This window comes from Dasypus novemcinctus, chromosome 8, assembly GCF_030445035.2.
Source record: "Dasypus novemcinctus isolate mDasNov1 chromosome 8, mDasNov1.1.hap2, whole genome shotgun sequence".
NCBI lineage: Eukaryota > Metazoa > Chordata > Mammalia > Cingulata > Dasypodidae > Dasypus > Dasypus novemcinctus.
The window spans coordinates 86,806,472-86,826,438 of record NC_080680.1 but is presented as its reverse complement, the minus strand read 5'-3'; the positions used below and the strand labels follow the sequence as shown (position 1 = coordinate 86,826,438).

General features: G+C 60.2%; 1 protein-coding gene across 1 annotated transcript in view; it reads left to right on the top strand.

The window, feature by feature from the left end:
• HMCN2 (hemicentin 2) overlaps positions 1-19,967 on the top strand; it is a 151,392-nt gene that overhangs the window by 63,870 nt on the left and 67,555 nt on the right. Inside the window, exons 24-40 of the mRNA XM_071216527.1 lie at positions 152-406; positions 1,478-1,564; positions 5,085-5,279; positions 6,222-6,352; positions 6,691-6,838; positions 7,248-7,374; positions 9,508-9,662; positions 10,855-11,133; positions 12,666-12,947; positions 13,635-13,743; positions 13,961-14,130; positions 14,875-15,029; positions 15,355-15,451; positions 16,339-16,434; positions 17,346-17,522; positions 18,504-18,661; positions 19,304-19,427. Coding sequence (XP_071072628.1) covers positions 152-406; positions 1,478-1,564; positions 5,085-5,279; positions 6,222-6,352; positions 6,691-6,838; positions 7,248-7,374; positions 9,508-9,662; positions 10,855-11,133; positions 12,666-12,947; positions 13,635-13,743; positions 13,961-14,130; positions 14,875-15,029; positions 15,355-15,451; positions 16,339-16,434; positions 17,346-17,522; positions 18,504-18,661; positions 19,304-19,427 — 2,745 coding nt within the window. The remainder of the gene's footprint in view (positions 1-151; positions 407-1,477; positions 1,565-5,084; positions 5,280-6,221; positions 6,353-6,690; positions 6,839-7,247; positions 7,375-9,507; positions 9,663-10,854; positions 11,134-12,665; positions 12,948-13,634; positions 13,744-13,960; positions 14,131-14,874; positions 15,030-15,354; positions 15,452-16,338; positions 16,435-17,345; positions 17,523-18,503; positions 18,662-19,303; positions 19,428-19,967) is intronic.

Here is a 19,967-nt window from a genome sequence, read left to right as displayed (position 1 = left end):
CCTGGCACAGCAAGGCACGGCAGCCTTAGATCGCCCCACGGTGAGGGTCGGTGGTGTCAGAGGTGTGACAGGCGAGGCCCTCCGCCCGCCTGGGGTCTGCGCCCCCCTCCTGGAGCTCCCTCTCCCTTGACGCCCCTCGTGGCCCTGTCAGCCCCCCCTCAGGTGCAGCCAGGCCCGCGGGTGCTGAAGGTGCTGGCGGGTGAAGCGCTGGATCTGAACTGCGTGGCTGAGGGCGCCCCGGAGCCCCTGCTAAGCTGGTCCAAGGACGGAGCAGCCCTGCAGAGCGGGGGGCCCCAGGGCTCCGTCCACTTCACAGCCGTCAGGGCCTCCGATGCGGGGACGTACCGCTGCGAGGCCTCCAACAGCGCAGGCGTGGATGCGTGGGAACTGGAGCTCAGGGTGCTGGGTGAGGCCCTCCCACCCCACAACCTTCTTCCACCTCCCCGGGCGGTGTGCCTGCGGTGCTGGGCTCAGGCCCCTCTGTCACCTTCCTTGCTGGTACAGAGCTCCCTCCTCCTCTGGGACCTCCCTGGCCCAGCCCCCAGGCCGCAGCAGCCGTGGGCATCCGGGTCCTGGAACCCCATTTTCCGGGTGGGTCCTGACGTGCAGGTCTTCAGAGCCACCACCAGGGGGCTCCCTGCTTGCCTTGCCCTTGACCTGGTAAGTGGGGCTTGGAGTACCTGATGGACCTGGTAGACAGGAGGCCCGTGGCCGTGGCTGAAGTCCAGCCCTTCCCCGGACCAGCTGGGCAGCCATGAGCTCCGGTCACGCACACTCTCCGACACCCAGTTTTCTCCTCGGCAAACCGGGTGCAATAACATGCCCTAACTGGGTCCAATAACAGGTCAGAGAGCATGAGGGAAGCCCCTGGAGCTTAGAAAGTTCTGGAGCAATGGTGCTAGCATTTTCACTATTATGAATGTGAATGTTTATTAATTTATTTTATTAAAAAAATTTTTTAAAGATCTCAGGTAATTTAATATTTTAATGGTGAAAAAATAGCAAATTCACTAGAAGAAAATTTAAATAGGCATAAGGATTACTTGGCTCAAGCTTATGCAAATAATTTGACACGATGTGATTGTTTGCCTTGGACAATGAAAATACTAAAAAGTGATGCAGACATAGAAAGTCTAAATGAATTAATTACTATAATATACATGGGTAGATTATTAAACACACCAAAACTTGGCTTTAAATTAATATACATAATCTACCCAATTTAAAGCAAAGTTAGACAGCCGCTGCTGGGGGCGCGCTACGCTCCGCCGCCCGAGCCTGTGGGGCGCGGCCTGCCGGCTGCCCGCTGGGCCCCGAGTCCACTGCCCCGGCTGAGGGCTGGAGCACGGGGCTTGCGTTCCCTCCTTGGGTCCTGCGGGGTTCTCGGGGGTGCCCTCCCTGCTGGCCCTGGGTCCCTGGGGGCAGTGCCACGCCTTGGGCTCCGGCGTGTGAGCATGGCCATGTCCCTTCCCACCAGAGCCACCACACTGGGGGGCCGACGAGACCAGCGGCCTGCTGGAGCGCGTGGCAGGGGAGAACGCCAGCCTGCCGTGCCCTGCCCGAGGTGAGGCTGGGCCCAGGGGTGGGCTGGGCGGGGGAGGAGCCTCGGCCCACGGTCCAGAGCCCTGGGACTGTACCCTGTGGGCAGTGCCCTGGGATTTGGAGGATTTGGGGGGTCCTGACTCCTTGCCAGGGCTGTGCCAGGAGTTTCATCCCTGGAGAATGGGTATTAGTATTAGCCCCTTTCTGTTAGGGACAATTCAAGCCCAGAGGAGTTAAGTGACGTACCTGAGGTCACACAGCCAGGGGGTGGCTGACGAGAGTGGTCTGGTTTCACTCCAGCCCTGCTCGCCCCTTCAGCCCCTCGCCTCTCGGAGTCTGCCATAGGAGGGCACCTGGAGACTGTGACAGCCAAGGCCGAGGAAGGGCAGGGATCCTTGTTTTCTTTGGGATCAGTGCTCCCCGTTCCCCTCAAGCCCCAGACTTGTTCATGCAGGGTGGAGTCACACGGTCCTGGGCAAACCGCCCTTCTGCGGCTCCCTGTGGGGCCGCCATGGGGGGCCGAGCCCCCCGCTGTGGCCAGCCACCCAGCGTCGAGCCTGCTTCGGCCCTTCCTGGCTGGGTGACTCGGGGCAGTTTCGCCTCCGTTCTGAGCCTGCTTATGCGTCTGTACGTGGGGTAATTCCAGTCTCTCCTGCGTCGGGCCACTGCGAGAAGTCGCAGGGACAGCACGGGTGGTCTAGGTCCCGGCCCCACGCCGGGCGCCCGAGGAAATGTGCGGAATGGATGGGTGCTGCTTTTCTGTAAAAGCTCTGTCCCACCCCGCCGGTTGCTCTCCCAGCAGGAGCTGCAGCTTTTGTCTTTGGGCTTTTTTATCTGGCTGTTTTCTGTCTCCCCAACTGGCTTTTGAGCCTCTTGCTCCCTCCAGAAGTGTGGAAGGATGGGGGTCCGGGTAGCAAGTGGCAGGCTAGGAAAAGCCCTGGCACGAGCCAGGAGAGCTGGGTCTAAGCCCAGCTCTGCTTCCTCTGCCACCGGGCCCCAGAAAGGCCCTGGAAGGAAAGGGAGAGGCACTTCAGAGGGGGTGCAGCTGCCCACTGCATCCTGGGCAGGAGGCAGCCACCCCAGGTGGGCGCTCTGGGGGCCCCCCAGGTTCTGCTGTCCACAGAGCCACCCTCCCTGGAGTGGCCCACCCCAAGTTCCCAAGCACTTGACCATGGCGCCACCTTGTGGCCATCTCCAGTAACACCCAGCAGCTGTTCTGCTTTCTCCCGAGGTGGGAGGTGGGACCAGGACCCACCCAGCCCAGGCCTCCTGTCCTTCACAGACGCCCACACTCACCCCTGGCCTGTCAGGGGCCTGTCCTTCGGCCTCATCAGCATACGCCCAGCCCAGGAACTGCCCCCCAGGCTCTCCTTGCCCTTCCTTTTCAAGCAGGTAGACTGTGCCTGGTGGGGGTGGGTTCACATCTGGCACTCCCCAGCGGCGTGGCCTTGGGCTTGCAGGGGCGGTGGGAGCTAAACGAGGGCACGTCGAGCACAGTGCCTGCATGTGGGGCGCCCCTGCCAAACGCAGCCACATCTGCTTTCTCCTCGTGGGGTGGCATGGAAAGGCCTGTAGCCCAGCCACCGACTGCTGATGACTTTGGACATGTCATCGCTCCTCTTTGGTCCTCTGGGTAAGGGGGGCTGGGAGAGGAGGGATTTTCACTTGCATCTCTGTGCACCCTGGAACCTTCCCATCACAGTGCTTCAGGGCAGGTCTGCAGCCAGGCTACGTTAGAATTTTTGCATTATAAAAAAAGTTCCAAGCCAACAGCTGTTCTGTCTAGCCCAGGGGTTCTCAACCTTTTTTGTTCCACGGACCCCTTTATCAGTCAGGTGAAAGGCACGGACCCCTTACTAAGCCCACACTGTGCTGTGTACTGTGTAATAAATATATCACGCCCGCACTACCATGTCCCCACGGGAACAATGTTTTATTGAATTTCAGTTCCTGCTCCTGGGCCCCTGGTTAAGAACCCCTGCTCTAGCCCCTCCAGCCCCCCCAGCTCTGAAGCCCGGTCCCCCTGGGAGGCGGGAAGGATGGGGGTAGGGCAGGGCTTTCAGCGTGAAGCCGAAGGAGCCGGGAGGGGTGCAAACCTCAGAGCGTGTGCAGACACTTGTGTGGGTGTGTGTGTGCATATTGGGGTGTGTGCAAGTGTGCATGCGTGTGCACGTAGGGGGGTGTGTCCGTGTGTGTGCATGGGTAATGTGGAAAGCTGGCCACTCTAGCCAGCATTCCGGGTAGGCACAAAGGAAAATGGCAGAGGATCCCATGAGAAAATGGAACACAGAGAGGTTAAGTAGGTTGCCCAAAGACACACAGGGAGTGGGTGGACATGGACACTGGTCCCTGCCCCCTGGGCCCTTTCCTTCCCACCAGAGGCAAGTAACAAGCAGGACAGGAACGTTTCTGGCACTTTAAGATGGGAGCAGCTAGTGCAGGGTGCGGTGGGGCAGGAGAACCTCCTGAAAGAGGTGGCGGGGTGCTTTCGGGTGCCACATCTTGATTTTTGCCCCCCCTGCCCACCCAAAGCTGCTGGCTCACCCCTGGGTCCCAGGACCCCTTCTTCCCGCCCCCGCCCCCCAGCTGAGAGGATGAAAGAGAGAGTGAGGGTGTGAATCTACAGAGGGTGCTCCGTGCTGCCCGGGAGGCGGTAGATAGTGTGGGGTGTTCTCCAGGTAATTATTGTGAGGTGCGATGACTAGTGATGACAGTCGGCGGTGGGGGGCGGGGGACGCAGGGTGCCGGCTGTGAGTTTGGGGAAGTGGCCCTGGCGCTGGGCGGCCTCCGCGCCTCTCCCTCCTACACAGCGTTTGTCCATGGAGATGAGGAGGGGGAGGGCTGGGTGTGGGTGCCAGTGTCGTCCCGAGGCCGTGCAGTGGGTCAGGGCTGAGCTGCGGCTCAAAGCCGGGTCTGGTGGCCCTGGGCTGCTGGGCCGCGCTGCCTCTCCCGGGCGGCTGCTGCTTGGGTGTTCGGATCAGTCCCTCAGTGCTGCTTGGGGAACCTACTCTGTGCCAGGTCCCCTTGTGGGGGCTGGGGTGATGGAGACGGCACCACTCCTGGCAGAGCGGGCGGGCGCTGGTCGCCCACCCACGGGGTGCCAGGCCCTGTGGAGCTGACGGTGTCCTGGCAGAGACGGGCCGGCTGAGGAGTGTGGGAGAAGGGACGGTGCACACGAGTCACTTGCTAAGTGACAGCGTGACGCAGGGTGCTGAGCACACTGGGCTTGTTCATTCAAGGGAGGTTTCCCGTGCACCTACTGTGTGTCATGCCAGGTGGGGCTGCGATTCTAAACATGGTGGCCCGTTTGGGGCCGTGGCCCCCTTGCCTCTGGGCCCTCAGGGGAACTGGGAAGACGTGTGGAGGTGCAGCTTTCGGTGGGGGGCGGGAGGAGTGGGGGTGGCAGAGCCTGCGGGCAGCAGCTGCTCCAGGCTGGGGGGGGAGGGAGGTGCCCACGGAAGGGCCCCGAAGACACGCGGGAAGGAGTGCGAGCTGGGAAGGCATCAGGGTATTCGCGACTGATGATCCCAAGTGCCTTCTAGGGACACCTAAGCCACAGGTGACGTGGCGGAAGGGCCCGTCCTCGGAGCCCCTGCATGGCCGGCCAGCCGTGGCGGTGCTGGACGACGGCTCCCTGTTCCTGGCCTCGGTCTCGCCCACTGACAGCGGAGACTACGAGTGCCAGGCCACCAACGAGGCGGGCTCCGCGTCCAGGAGAGCCAAGCTGGTGGTCTATGGTGAGGGGGGACCCCGGGCCAGGGGGCGGGCGAGGAGGGCGGCGGGGACCTGGAGACTGGCTCCCACCCACCTCCCATGGCCCCGGTCTGTCCAGAGGCCATAGTGACGCCAGGCAGGCATGGCACTGCCAGCTCCCCGGGGCCCGAGAGCTCACTGCAGGGGAGGCTGCAGGTCCCCGACCCCAGCCTGGGGATGTTGGAGGAGTGTGAGGTGCCCCCCTTCCCAGAGACACCCCAGGGAGGCTGTGGACCCAGAAGCAGCTGGGTGCTTGACTGGCTTTAAACGGGTCTATAGGTGAGTTCATTTAAAAATGAGCACCAAATCTCAAAATTAAAAAGAATTAAAAGAAGAAAGAACGAAAAGAAAACAGAGCACCAACAGAGGGAGGAGAGGGGTCCCAACACCCACCTCCGGGTGTGCCAAGAGCGGGAGCGCTCCCCCTTTGCCTTAACGCTGGGGCGTTGGCCTTGGGGGTGGTCCATGTGCCAATGGGAAGGGCACGATGAGCCTTGGGTGGGCTTGCCGACCCCTAAGGGGCCCCCACCTGGGCTCCCATCTGGTTTGCCGCCTGGAGAGTTTGTTGCAAAGACATGCCCGAGCTCCCCGTTCAGAGGCTTGAATTCGGGGGACCAGATGGGGCCCTTCCAGATGATTGTAACTGGCTGGGTACTGGAGCCAGATGGATCCAGCATCTGCGAGCCAGCACCAGCAGCCTCCCCCAGGCTATGCCATGGGACCATTGCCAGGGCCGCAGGGAACGGGCCATCACTAGCCAGTCCGGGGCTGGGGTGGGCAAGGGCGGGTGGGCATCCCGGGACCCCAGCCTGGGCTGGGTGGAATGGCAGCCCAGAGACTCTGGGGGAGGGGAGGGGTGCCCCAGGCTGGTTCCAGGGGCCTGGCCCTCTGCACAGGCAGCTCCTTTGTTTCTTCTTGCTCCCAAGTGCCCCCCAGCGTCCGGGAGGAGGGGCGCAGGGCCAACGTGTCGGGCATGGCCGGGCAGTCCCTGATGCTGGAGTGTGACGCCAGTGGCTTTCCAGCCCCCCAGATGGTGTGGCTCAAGGATGGGCAGCCGGTGGGTGTCCCCCTGGGGCAGAGGCGGTCTGTGCAGTGGGATTTGTGTAGGGGAAGGACCTTCGGGCTGGGTGTTCCAACGTGCGCCCAGTTGTGGTGGCGGGACAGGGACAGGTGCCTTTGAGGGTGGCAGGGGGTGCGGTTGGGGCAGTGGAGGACGGTGGTCCTGGTGGAAGCCTGGAAGGAGAGGGCAGGGGGCTGCTCTGGGAGTCAGAGCCCCGTGTTCTGGTCACCAACCAGCCGTGGGAGCCTGGGCAAGTCGCTTGTCTTGCTTGGGCCTCAGTGTCCTCACTGCTGAAGTCAGTGGCTCATGGGCTGCCTCTGGCCTCGTTCACCCAGATCCCCGAGACCGGCAGTCACCGCCTCCTGGACGGGGCCCGGGCCCTCCACTTCCCCGCGATCCAGGAGGGCGATTCGGGCCTCTACACCTGCCGGGCCGAGAACCGGGCCGGGACGGCCTGGAGGGACTTTGCTGTCCTCGTGCTCAGTGAGTGGCCCCGAGCCCCGCAGCTCCGGTGTGCCGGGACACCCCCCACCCCTGCTCCTTTAGGCCGGAGTCCTTGCTGGGGCTGCTTGGGGACAGCGGGAAGGCCAGAGGCCCTGCCCCCTTTGCCCGTGCGTGTCCAACCTTTCTATATTGACTACCTACTGTGTGCCAGGCCTGTGCTGAGAGTAGGGGGCACAGAGGGGACAGACACTGTTGTCACCGTCATGGTCAGTCGGGGAGGGGGGCTTCAGACCATCACCGTTAGCAAGCCATTACCACGGTGTTAATGCTACGAGAGTAGCGCAGGCTGCTAAGAAAGCCCAGAGCAGGCGCCATCCAGCCAGCGCTGCCCATGCACAGGCCCTGCGGTAGGGAACTCCTTCAGCCCCTCCTCCTTCTCGCCCCCTAGTCCCGCCTTCCATGCTCGGAGCCGGGGCCGCCCAGGAGGTGCTGGGCCTGGCTGGTGACGAGGTGGAGCTGGAGTGCCGGACCTCTGGGGTTCCCATGCCCCAGGTGGAGTGGACCAAGGACAGGCAGTGAGTGACCCCTAGTGGGTGGCGTGAGGGTGGTGCCCGGGCAGGGTAGACGGGGGACCCCGGGGACGCTGGGCTCTGCGTGGGAGCCCGACAGCACCCAGGTAGAGCCGTGCCGCCCTTTGGCAGGGGCAACGCAGGCGCCTTCCCCCCAGGCCTGAGACCACCCTGGGGAGACACCCCTGCGCTGGCTCCACGGGCTTTTCCTCACGCTGGATGAGCCTGCTCGCTGAGCCTGCCTTCTCTCGCTCTCTCTTTCTCTTTTGTTTGTTTGGTTTTGTTTTTAATTGAGCTAAAAGTCACATAACATAAAATGAGCCATTTAAAAATATGTCGGTGGCGTTGGGTACATTCACAGTGCCGTGCGGTCGCCACCTCTGTCTAGTTCCAGAACATTTTCATCACCCCAGAAGCCCTGTGCCCATGAGCAGTCACTTCCCGTTGACCCTCCTCCTAGCCCTAGGCAATCACCAATTTGTGCTCTGTCTCAAGAACCTACCTGTTCTGGACATTTCCTGTAAATGGAATCGGGCCATATGTGACCTTTTATGTCTGATTCCTTTCACTTAGCATGTTTTCTAAGGGTCTGTAGCATGCATCAGAACACCGTTCCTTTTTGTGGCTGAGTAATATTCCATTGTATGGATGTGCCCCGTTTTGTTTACCCATTCACCTTCTGGCAGACATTTGGGTTGTTTCCACCTTTTGGCTCCTGTGACTAGTTCAGCCTTCCTTTCCCCAAGCGTTTCCTTTATTATTAAAGCAACCGTGCAATGGCATGAAAAGACACGTCCGCCCAAATGTTGCTGTGCGCACTGGGGCGGGCACAGGGAACGACGCCGTCCCTCTTCTTCCCTTGTGGAGCTCAGAGCCCATGGGGGCACGGACCCCAATAAGCCATTACAGAGCACACGTCTGCATCCTATCAGACTGGGATGGGGACGGTGGTGGCGGCTAGCAGTGGGCTGGTCCTCACGATCCAGAGGAGGAAACTGAGGCATAGAAAGGTTACGTGAGCTGCCCATGGTCACCCAGGTAGCTAGTGGTGAAGGCAGAATTCAAACCCCGGGTGTCTGGCTCCACGGCCCAGGCCTTTTGCCCCTTACGCTATTCAGAAGCCACTAGGAGGAAATGGGATTTGAACTAGACCTTGCGAGCCAGGTAGGTCTTGGAGAGGATAAAGTCAAGGACGGCAGTGGGGGTGGGGGACAGCATGGGTAAAGGCGTAAAGGTGCATGTCCACGCATCGTGACTGGGAGCTGGGGGAGATAAGTGTGGGGCCCACGTGAGCCCAGGAGTACAGGGGCAGGACTGTAACCTCTCGGTTTTCTCATCTGTGTGATTCGGCCAGCTGCCTGCTTGACTGCCAGGCCGCGCACGATTGGCCCTCGCCCCTGGGATGTGCTCCCATCTCTGAACAGCCTCTTTGTGAACCCTCGACTCTACCTTCCCCAGAGATCTCAGACCAGAGGGGACCAGGACACCTTGGCCTACAAGCAGGGTCATGTGGCAGGGTTTTTGTTTTAGCTTTATTGATGTATAATTTATGCACATCAATTTCATCCATTGTAAATGTCCAGTTCAGTGATTTTTAGTAAATTTGCAGAGTTGTACAACCATCACCACCTATCAATTTTATAGCATTTCTATCACCCCCAAAAGTTCTCTTGTGACAATTTGCAGCCGTTGCTCACTCCCACCCCCAGCCCCAGCCCAGGACGTACTTTCTGGATCGATTTAGCCGGGACTTAGGACCTGCTCATTTGAGGCCCGGGCGGGGAGTGGGTCCAGGCGCTTAGGGCACGACATTTAAGGAGGCTCTCGCTCTCAGGGGAGCTCGAGTGCAGGGTCGGCATTTGCCCAAGCCTCGGGGCAAGCCCCTCTTCCAATGCCGCATCCAACGAGCCTCCTCCTGTTAGCCCTGGCCCCGCTGAGGCCACAGGTGGGCTGGCACCAGCTTCTCCTGCTCCTCCCCGGGGACCCCTCCATGTTATCCCATCTCTGGCCTTGAGGGGCAGCAGAGCGTGCGCCCTTGCCCAGGTTTGCCGGGGCTCCCGCTGCAGGCTCCCCTCTGCGCAGCCTGCCCCTGGCACGGCCTTGGCCTTACAGATGGTTTTCTCTGGGCCACCCCCGCAGGCTTGTTCTTCCAGGAGACCCTCGCCTCCAGCTCCGGGAGGACGGCCAGGTTCTCAGAATTGCCAGCAGCCACCTGGGGGACGAGGGGCGGTACCAGTGCGTGGCCTTCAGCCCGGCCGGCCAGCAGGCCCGGGACTTCCAGCTCAGAGTCCACTGTGAGCCCCGCCCCAGGCCCCTCCCCAACTTCCTCCTCCCCTTGCCCTGCATTTGCTGCCTTGGAGGGAGGTGACCGCAGAAAAGGAGGCCCTTTGTGGGGGGGGGGGGGGGAGGGGGCAGCCCACTCCACGAAAGCCGGGGCTGGAGGGATGAGAGGCAAGCTGGCCCAGCATTTCCCAAATCCCGGTTGCTCCCCTCCCAGTGTCACTATCTTGACTATTTCTGAACTATTTGATATGATTCTTTCTTTAACTTTTAAAGAAAAATCAAGTTGCTCCTTTTTATTTTGAAGAGTGAAGGATATTTAATATCTCTGCTGTAAGTAGAAAATCAGGGCACCTCTTGGCACTAATGGAAGGACACTCTAAAAAAACATGCATCTGGAAAAGCCATGTCGTAAATTCTTACCACATGAGCTGCCTGCAGGGGGCGCTGAGCCCGCGTGTGGTTCCTTCAGCTTAAAAAAAGAGTAGAAAGTGCTAGAAAGGTTAAGGACACAATAGCACCAAACCAAGCGTTTTTGTGTGTCATAATCTGGATGGAAGGAGATTTGGAAAGGCACAGTTTTTCCATAACGAGATTCAGTGTTACTTCATGCTGTGCCCATATACCACCTAAAATCGTCGTGGGTACCACCTGTGAGTGGTATGTGACCTGCCCTTTGGGAAACCCCGATCTAGACCAGCCCCTCATTTTACAGATAGGGAGACTGAGACCCAGAGAGCGGACGTGACCTCTCCCTGGCCGTTCAGTGAGTTAGAGGCAGAGCAGGGTCCAGAGCCGGAACCTGTGACCCCCACCCCCACCCCCGCCTTTTTTGCACATCCTGTAATGACTGGACATGTTTCCCAAGTCAGCGTGTGTGTCCCTGAGCTGGCCGTTCCCTTCTGCCCCCAGCCCCCTGCTCCCCCCACCCCCTGCTCCCCCCACCCCCTGCTCCCCACCCCTGCTCCCCCATCCCCTGCTCCCCCCACTCCCTGCTCCCCCCACCCCCTGCTCCCCACCCCTGCTCCCCCATCCCCTGCTCCCCCCACCCCGTGCTTCCCCACCCCCTGCTCCCCCACCCCCTGCTCCTTCCCTAACCCAGGCAGAGCGGGAGCTCTCTGCCCACCAGCATGTGCATGCTGCTCTGGGGAGGATGCCAGCTGCCATGGGAGGCTCCCTGTGACCGGGCCCCCATTTCCTTCTCAGCAACCCCCACCATCTGGGGTGCCAATGAGACGGGTGAAGTGGTCGTCATGGAGGGCCACCCGGCGCGGGTCCTGTGTGAGGCACGCGGCGTGCCTGCTCCTGACATCATCTGGCTCAAGGACGGCGCCCCGCTCCCCCCCAGCGCCGAGGCCGTCTACACCAGGGGCGGCCGGCAGCTGCAGCTGGGGCAGGCCCGGGGCTCAGACGCTGGCGTCTATACCTGCAAGGCCAGCAACCCTGTAGGGGCAGCGGAGAAGGCCACGAGGCTGGAGGTCTACGGTGAGTGGGCCAGAGGCTGTGCCAGCAAGCGCAGGTAGTCGAGGTAACCCGTGGCAGGGACTCTGGGCTGTGGTGGCGTCTTCATGTTATCAGGGCCAGTGAGGGGTGGCCCCTTGGGGTGCCTGGAGGCAGATGGGATAATGGAACTACAGAATCGTTAGTCATCTCGGGCAGCTTGCCCAGTTCCCTCACACAGGCAAGGAAGCAAGAGCGGAAGGGGCTTGTCTAAGAGCCCCCGGAAGACTCCAGAACCCAGGTCTCATCCACTCATGGTTTGGGGCTTTTCCACTAAACCATACCCAGGCCCCCAGGACTGCTGCTGCTGAGCTGCTGTTAGTCACCACAAGGTGGACCCTATGGGCAGGTTATAGTACTAGCCCATTTACTGCACCCTAATGCTGTGTAGGGACTTGGGTGCTAGGCTCCCCACTTTCAGATGAGTGCAGGGAGGCTCAGGTGTGAAGCGGCTGCTGGGAGGTGGTGGGCTGGGGGTCTTGAGTCTTAAGATCTCTGTTGGCCTCAGCGTTGCCCCCACTCTCTGGGGCTTTGGCTCTGAGGACGTGGTAAGGAGGACCGGGGTGTGGGTGGGCTTGGATGGGGTCTGGGCAGGGTCTTAGGAGGCTTCAAAGGGCAGAGTGCAGGCCGATGGAGTCAGCCTGGCTCCTCGCCAGCTCTGGAACTCCCCAAAGAAGTGAAGGGCTTGGCTGCTGGAGCCCTGCAGACCCTGCAGGAGCTGAGGACGGGCCCAGCTGCCAGCCCAGGGCCCTTAGTTTGGAATCTGAGGACCCCATGCAAGAGGAGTGAAAAGTGTATATGTATGTTTTTCATCAGATTTTCAAAGGTGCTTGTGACACAAGTCGAGGAACACCAGCATAGTCTATTATTGCCCTGTGTACCCTGATAATGTGTCTGTCAGCTCAGCAATTTGGGGACCCTCTCCAAGCAGAAGAGAAATCTCTCCCCTGGCCTGGCTCTGAGCTATGGAGACAAAAGGGCACCATTAAAATCCTGTCCTCCACCAGCACTGGCTGAGTTAGCAGCCCCAAAAGGCCAGGCCTTCTGGGTTTGGGTTCGCTCCAGGCACTGCTTCCTCGGACCAGGGAGGGGCTTCTAGGAGCAGTAGCTCTGCTCTGGGACCCTGAGGAGCCCACCACAGTGAGTTCAGCAGATGTTGGGATCTCCTATGTGTAGGAATTGGAGACCCTCACGTAGACAAGCCATCCTGCTACTCATGATGAGCTCGCAGGGGTAGCAGTGGGGATGGAGGGTGGATCACAGTCAGTGCCAGGCAGATGGCAAGCAGTGCCCTGGGAGTGCACCAAGGGGCGAAGGAAGGCGAGATTGCTTCCAACCAGGAGCCCTGGGAGTAGGCTTCCTGGAGGAGGTGATGTCGGAACGGGATTGCAGCTAGTGGAGGTGAGGGAGGGCAGCACTTCACACGGAGTGGGGACAGCAAGGGGCTCGTTCAGGCCTGTTAGGCTGGGTGGGCATCTGCTTCTGGCCCCTGAGCAGCCCCCACGCCTCTTTCCTAGTTCCACCCACCATCGAGGGCGCTGGTGGAGTGCCACATGTGGTGAAGGCCGTGGCCGGGAGGTCCTTGGCGCTGGAGTGTGTGGCCAGAGGCCGCCCACCGCCCACCCTCTCCTGGCACCACGAGGGGCTGCCTGTGGCGGAGAGCAACAGGACGTGGCTGGAGGCGGGAGGCCGTGTGCTGAGGCTGGAGAGCCCAGGCGAGGCGTCCGGCGGCCTGTACGGCTGCGTGGCCAGCAGCCCCGCGGGGGAGGCCGTGCTGCAGTACGCTGTGGAGGTGCAGGGTGAGTCGCTCCGCGGGGACTGAGCCGCCTGGGCTTCTGGACCCCTCCTCCCAGCATTAATTAGACACTGACGATATGCCTGTCCTTCACGGTTCCTGGAGGGGTTGGAGGGTAAAGAACTAGCCAGTGCCCCCTGCCCAGGCCATGCCCAGGCCCATTGTATGAGACAGATGAGGACGCTGGGACTTGAGCTGGGGGGTGACAGGGTTGCGTCCAGAGACCTGGAATCAAGGGCCCTGCTCCTGCACAGATCTCGGTGCCAAATCACCCAGCACAGAAGATGCCATCTCTGGCTGATGGAATGGCCTCCCAGAGGCTTCTGGCTGATGGAATGGCCGTTTAGTGAGAACCTCTTGAGGCCCAAAGCTGGGTTGTGGTTGCTGGCCCCGCCAGACAGACTCTGCCCAAGCATTTCTTCTGTGCCATCATAAAGCAGAGCACAGGACAGACGGAACCCCTGCCCTCGGGGAGCCCTCGGTCTGGTGGGGAGACAGACTTTAGACCAGCTGGCCCAAGCCCTTGGGGGAGCCAGGGGTCCCTAACGGGCCTCAGAGGTGGTCCTGTAAGGCCTCCTGGAAAAAGGAGCATTTATGGAGAGCCCCAGAGCCCTGAGGACAGTGGGGGCTGCGGAGGGCTTTAGGCTGGAATTTGCTTAGCTCCAAAACTGACGGTGGGTCCTGCCTGCAGTGCCCCCTCAGCTTCTGGTGGCCGAAGGCTTGGGCCAGGTGAACGCCATCGTGGGACAGCCCCTGGACCTTCCGTGCCAGGCCTCAGGCTCCCCGGGGCCCTCGGTCCGGTGTGTATGGTGTGGGGGACGGAGAGTGCATGCTTTAGAGGTACGTGGGGAAGGGAGAGGTCCCCATTCCCAAAAGTAAGAAAGAGACCCTTGAGCCAGGGGTGGTGAGAGAGGTGGGGGGCTGCTGGGAGGCCGCCTGGGCTTGCCCTGCCTGGCCCAGCCCTCCCCAACCTCAGGCTGACCCATTTCCCCCCACCCACCCCCCCACCCGCCTCAGGTGGCTGCAGAATGGCCGCCCGGCCGAGGAGCTGGCGGGGGTGCATGTGTCCTCCCAGGGGGCCACCCTGCACATCGACCATGTGGAGCTGGGCCACGCGGGCCTCTTTGCTTGCCAGGCCACCAACGAGGCGGGCACTGCCGGCGCCGAGGTGGAGGTGTCCGTGCATGGTGAGCAGGTGCCTGGGGCTTCGGGCTGTGGGCAGCCCAAGATGCCAGGCCTGGGGAGAACCCACTCTGTGACCTCGGCACCCCAATAGACTGCCTCTCTGGATGGCATTTCTGGGCTAGACTTCCCACTTCCCCAAAGGGGAAGCTCTCTCTCTCACCTCTAAACCGTGCATATGCTGTTTCATCTCCCCGGAACATTCTCCCTCTTCCTTTCTGCCTGCCTCGCTCCTCCTTATTGTTCAGGTCTGTGCTAAAACACTCTTTCCTCCAGGAAGCCTTCCTTGATTGCACTGCATTGCTAATCTGCACAGCCTAGTCTCTCATGGCCATGGTCCTCCACACACTCTGTTGGGATTGTTTGCGTAATTGTCCAGCTCCACTGCCCAGCTCTGAGCTTCAAGAGGGCAGCGCAGTGGCTGCTTTTCTCTGTGGTGTCCCTGTGCCTGGTCCAGTGTGCGAGACAGAGTGGAGGCTCGTGCACATAGGAGTACATGGATGGATGCACGGGTGGAGAAGAGAACTTCTCAAGAAAGAGACCTGCTCTCCTGGCTCCGAGTTTGGGCTCTTTCTCCTAAGTCCGGTGTCGGGGGGTATGGTGGAGGGAGACTAGAGGCCAGCCCTGGGCCCAGCCTAGCCAGGCCACATCCTCAGCTCCCCCCTGCCTCAGACATGGAGGGAATTGCGGGGTGCCCACTGCACCCCTACTGATCCGGGCCCGGGCCCTCCCGCCTCTCCCCCGGCCAGAGCTCCCATCGGTCGTCATTGTCGGGGATGAGAACATCACGGCCCCTTTCCTGCGGCCGGTGGCCCTCCAGTGCGTAGGGCTGGGCGTGCCGACCCCGAGCCTCCGCTGGTGGAAGGATGGGGTGGCCCTGGCAGCCTCAGGGGGCAATTTGCAGGTAGCGCTGGGGCCCCAGGGCTGGGGGGCAGCTGGGCACAGGAGGAGGGGCTGCTTCTCAGGGGTTCTGGAGACCGCAGGGGGCACCCAGTCAGCCCTCGGTACCACTCAAGCCCCTATGCTGGGCCTGCAGAGAAAGGGCGGGAGTGGGCATGCCCAAGGGCCGGAGGCGTCCCCGCGAGCCCTGAGTGCTCCCCTCACAACTCCCTGAGCCCTCACCTGTCCCCGGGCCTCGCTCGTCCTGCCCCGGGTGTCGGCAGGACGCTGGCCAGGTCCCACCGTGCCCTGACCACGGGACCCTGCGGCTCCCCCATTCTCCCCTCCAGATGGAGAAGGTGGACCTGAGGGACGAAGGCGTCTACACTTGTGTCGCCACGAACCTGGCTGGGGAGAGCAAGAGGGACGTGGTGCTAAAGGTTTTGGGTGAGGAAACAGGTGGGGACCCAGGGCCTAGGGTGACAGGTGATCCTTGAGGGCCCTCGGGCAGGGTGGGTCGTCAGGGAGGGGGAGGAGATTTTAAATCATGGCTGTGTCCTTAACTTTAGAAGAAATAGAAAGTCATAAAGTCAAACCATGTGGCCCCTTTGTTTTCTGTGGGGGTTTTGATTGCAGTCCTTGGCCCTCGTTCCTCTTCCCATCCCCCTTTTATTTATGTATTTATTTACTTATTTATTTTTAAAGCTACATAGATGACACAAAATGTTACGTTAAAAAATATAGGAGGTTCCCATATGCCCCACACCCCCCACTCCTCCCACATCACCAACTTCTTTCATTAGTGTGCTACAGTCACTGCATCTGATGAAGCATTTTGGAGCACTGCTACACAGCATGGATTATAGTTTACATTGCAATTTATACTCTCTCCCAGTCCATTCAGTGGGTTATGACCGGATATATAATGTCCTGCATCTGTCCCTGCAATATCATTCAGGACAACGCCAAGTCCCCAACCTCGTTCCTCTTTACCTTTGCTCTTTGTGTGCATTTGGGGGCCCTTTGCATCCTTGCAGGTATGGGCAAATCCTGGCACTTTCTGCTTTCCGTGGCTTAGCAGGATTCCCTCTCCCCACTGTACCTCACAATCAGCTGTGCCTTGGGGGCTGGGAAGTGGGGTTGTTCGCATGTAATTGTAATAAAGGTTGCAGTGATGGCTCTTGGTTCCAGGAGTGGGTACCTTTGGCAGGTTTAGAGCTCTTGTTGCCCAGGGCTCTTCGGGGAGACAGGTGGGAGGCACTGGGGACAGCTGAGATTTGAGCTGTCCAGAGCCCAGCCCCAGCCCGGTCGGGTCTCCCCTTGTCTCCCTCTAGTGCCCCCCAACATTGAGCCAGGCCCAGTGAACAGGGCAGTGCTGGAGAACGCCTCGGTGGCCCTGGAGTGCCTGGCTTCAGGCGTGCCCCCTCCTGGTAAGACCACTTCTCGTGACTGAAAGTCCCCTCCAGTCCACCCCAAGTCCCCACCCAGGGAGGACATGAGGGCCCCGGGCGGCAGAGTGTAGTGAGAGGGCTCGCAGGTCCTCCGCCTGCTTCTCCTACTTCCTGTGCTCCCTTCTCAACAATATTTATCCAAAGCCCGTTAGGTCCAGTCACTGCAGCCCCAGAAGCCTCTGCCCTGGAGTCTGAAGCAAACCTGCAGGCCTTCTGCTCTGAGGTGGCAACCTCACAGGGCGGCCCCAGGGATTGGGGACCTGACCCTCTGTGTCACCATCCAGCTGGGCCTCTTTAGACCAGCAGTGGAGGAAAGGGCACGGAGCTTGGGGCTAGGGGTACAGGGTGGGCTTGGGCTTATCATGGGCCAGGAGGAGAGCCATCTCCTGTCCCCCCAGCTGAACTGGGAGTGGGGCGAATACAGTCCACGCTGCTTGGCCTGGAGTGGATGAACCCCAGGAGTATTTGCCTCCTCCTTTCGGGGAGCCCTATTGGGGTCTCCTCGGTAGGCTGTAAGGAATTGAAGATACCAGGGGCCCATTCCCAAGTTGAGAGGCTGCTGTCCTGGGGTGGGCCATAGTCTCCCCCCAAGCTCTCCTCTATGAGATATCTCCTGGCAGGGGGAGGAGTGAGGGCTCCCTGCTGGGTGTAATTCTCCCTGCTCCTGGTCACTCTGATCTCTGTCCCATGGGCTTCCTCTCTGCCCTTGGCCTTGTCTCAGGCAATACTGCCCTGCTCAGCAGCCACTGCCCTCTTCCTGGAGCTGACTTGAGTGTCTGGGATAGAGGCACACCATGTGGCTACCCTGGAAGCTTCTCCTGAATATCCATTATAGGCTGGTCCTGAAGGGCTGGCAGGACCCCTCGTGTCCCCCATCTCTTCTCCCCCAGATATCTCCTGGTTCAAGGACCGCCAGCCTGTTTCTGCCCGGGTGGGAGTGACGGTGTCAGCTGATGGGAGAGTTCTCAGCATTGAGCGAGCCCGGCTTTCTGACTCTGGGAGTTACCACTGCGTGGCATCCAATGTGGCAGGCAGCACAGAGCTGCGATACAGCCTACGGGTCAACGGTGAGCTGCCTTGGGACTGCAGGGATCTTTGTCCAAAAAGTTGGCTCTCCATCCATTTGTCTGAACATCAGTCCATCCATCCACTCACCCACACATCCATCCACCCACCCACCCATCCATCCACCCATCCCTCCACCCATCCACCCATCCATCTACCCATCTAACCATCTCTCTATCTGCCCACACATCCATCCATCCAACCATCCATTCGTCCATCTACCCATCATCCATCCAAACATACTAGTTGAGTACACGCTCTGGGGCAGACCCTGGGCTGTAGTTCTGAATCCTGAACAAGGCAGACCTAGAGCTTTCAGTCCAGTGGAGGAGCAAGTCATTAGATAATTACCCTAAAGTATTGTTTCATGCCAGTTGTGATGCGAGCTAGAAAGCTGAGGGACAGGCTGCTCTGAGTGCCTGCAACGGGCACAACTGGCCTGGGGAAGTGTCCTCCAGACCTGGGTGCCTGGACTGAGACCTCCCACCATGGCCCAAAAGGAGACCTGGGGCTCACAAAACAAGTCCAGGAGGGGGCTGGACCACAGGGGCCTCTTGGCCCTGTGGGGCAGTCGGGTCTGTATCCTAAGAGCAGTGGGTAGCTAGGCAAAGTGGCTGGGACTCTGGGCATCAGGGCTTGTGCCTCCCAGATTCAATGGAATCTTGTAGCCATTCCTATGAGCAAGCTTTTCATCTGGTGCCTCTGAGATGAGAAACCTGTCCAGGAGCCCTCAGCCCCTTGTCACCAGACCCCACCCCCATGATAAATGACCTCATGCTGACCAGAATGAGTTCAAGCTCTACTTCTGCCACTTCCTAGCTGGTTGACCTTGGGCAGATGACTTCCCCTCTCTGAGCATCACTTTCCCACCTGAGGAAGCCTCGCAGTGTTCTGTGGGTGCGTGGATGGGGCTAGAACCAGGCTGGAGCTGCCACTTTGCCTGGTGGGGCTCAGCCTGTGCCCTGTGCTGCCCTGTCCTGCAGTGCCTCCGCACATCACACTGCCACCCAGCCTGCCCGGCCCTGTGCTGCTCAATGCCCCTGTTCGGCTGACCTGCAACGCCACTGGAGCCCCCACCCCCATGCTGATGTGGCTGAAGGACGGGAACCCCGTGCCTGCCACAGGGACCCCTGGCCTCCAGGTGAGTCAGGTTCGGGGGCCCTGACTCACGTCCCTGGTGCCAGAAGCTTAGTGGTGAGGGAGAAGCAGTGACAGCCCAGAAGCATGAGCTGGAGGGAGGGAGGGCTGCTTGAGTGGCACGGGGACATCAAGAGCTGTACTGCCCACAGAAACATACCAAGTGCCACAACTGCGAGCCACAAACGTGAGCCATGTAGGTAATTGAAAGGTATCTAGCTGCCACGTTTAAGAAAAATGAACCAGGTGAAACCAATCTTAATAATACATTTTATGTAATCCAATATATCCAAAGTATTCTCCTTTCATCCTGTACCCAATGTAAAAATGATTAATGAAGCATTTTACATTCTTTTCGCACTAACTCTGAACTCTGCTGTGGATTTTGCTCTGTGGCCCATCTCACTCAGGCTGGCCACGTTTGAAGGACTCACTCCCTGTGCATGGCACACGGCCGCCATCGTAGACAGTGCCGCTCTAGGGAGCTCTTTCAGAGGCTGCTGGAATAGCCTGCCAGTGGCAGCAGCAGTCTCATAAGCTCCTGGGGTCTCTCTCGGGATCTCGGGCAGCCACAGCTGTGTGGGTGCTGCCCCTGGGGGGTACAGCAACGGGGTGTTTGTCTACCACGGGCTTCCTTCTGGGCCAGGTCTTCCCCGGGGGCCGGGTGCTCGCCCTGGCCAGTGCCCGGGCCTCCGACTCCGGCAGCTACTCCTGTGTGGCTGTGAGTGCGGTGGGTGAGGACCGCCGTGACGTCATCCTGCAAGTCCACGGTGAGTTGAGGCTTGGGAGGCCCACGCGGTCCAGGCCAGCAGCGCTGAGGAGGTGGGGCTGGGCTCGTCCCCAGCCACGTGCAGAGAGCTGGAGGGCTGTGGGAGGGGGCGTGGATGCAGCAGGCCCTGGGCCGTAACGGGCCTCTCCACTGCTGATGGCCTGAGACTGGCTGCTTTCACATGGGGTCGGTTGGCCCCTGGAGGCCTGTCCTGGACTCCCTGCCCTGCTTGTGCGTGAGCTTCCCCGTGGGTGGGTGGGTGGGCAGGTAGGTGGCCCTGCAAGGATAGGAGCTCCGTGTTCAGGGAAGGAGCAGGAAATAGCAGGAGAAGCACAGGCCAGGAGTCAAGAGGCCTAATGGGCCCACCATTGTGGGTCAAATGGGCATAACCGTCCACCCTGGAAAGGCAGCGTGCATTGGTGGTGGGGAACACAGGCTCTTGAGCGTGAGGTTCAAACCCTGCCTCCGCCACTTTCTAGCTCTGTGACTTTGGGCAAGTCACTTAGCTTCTCTGTGCCTCCATTTCTTCAGCTGTAAAGTG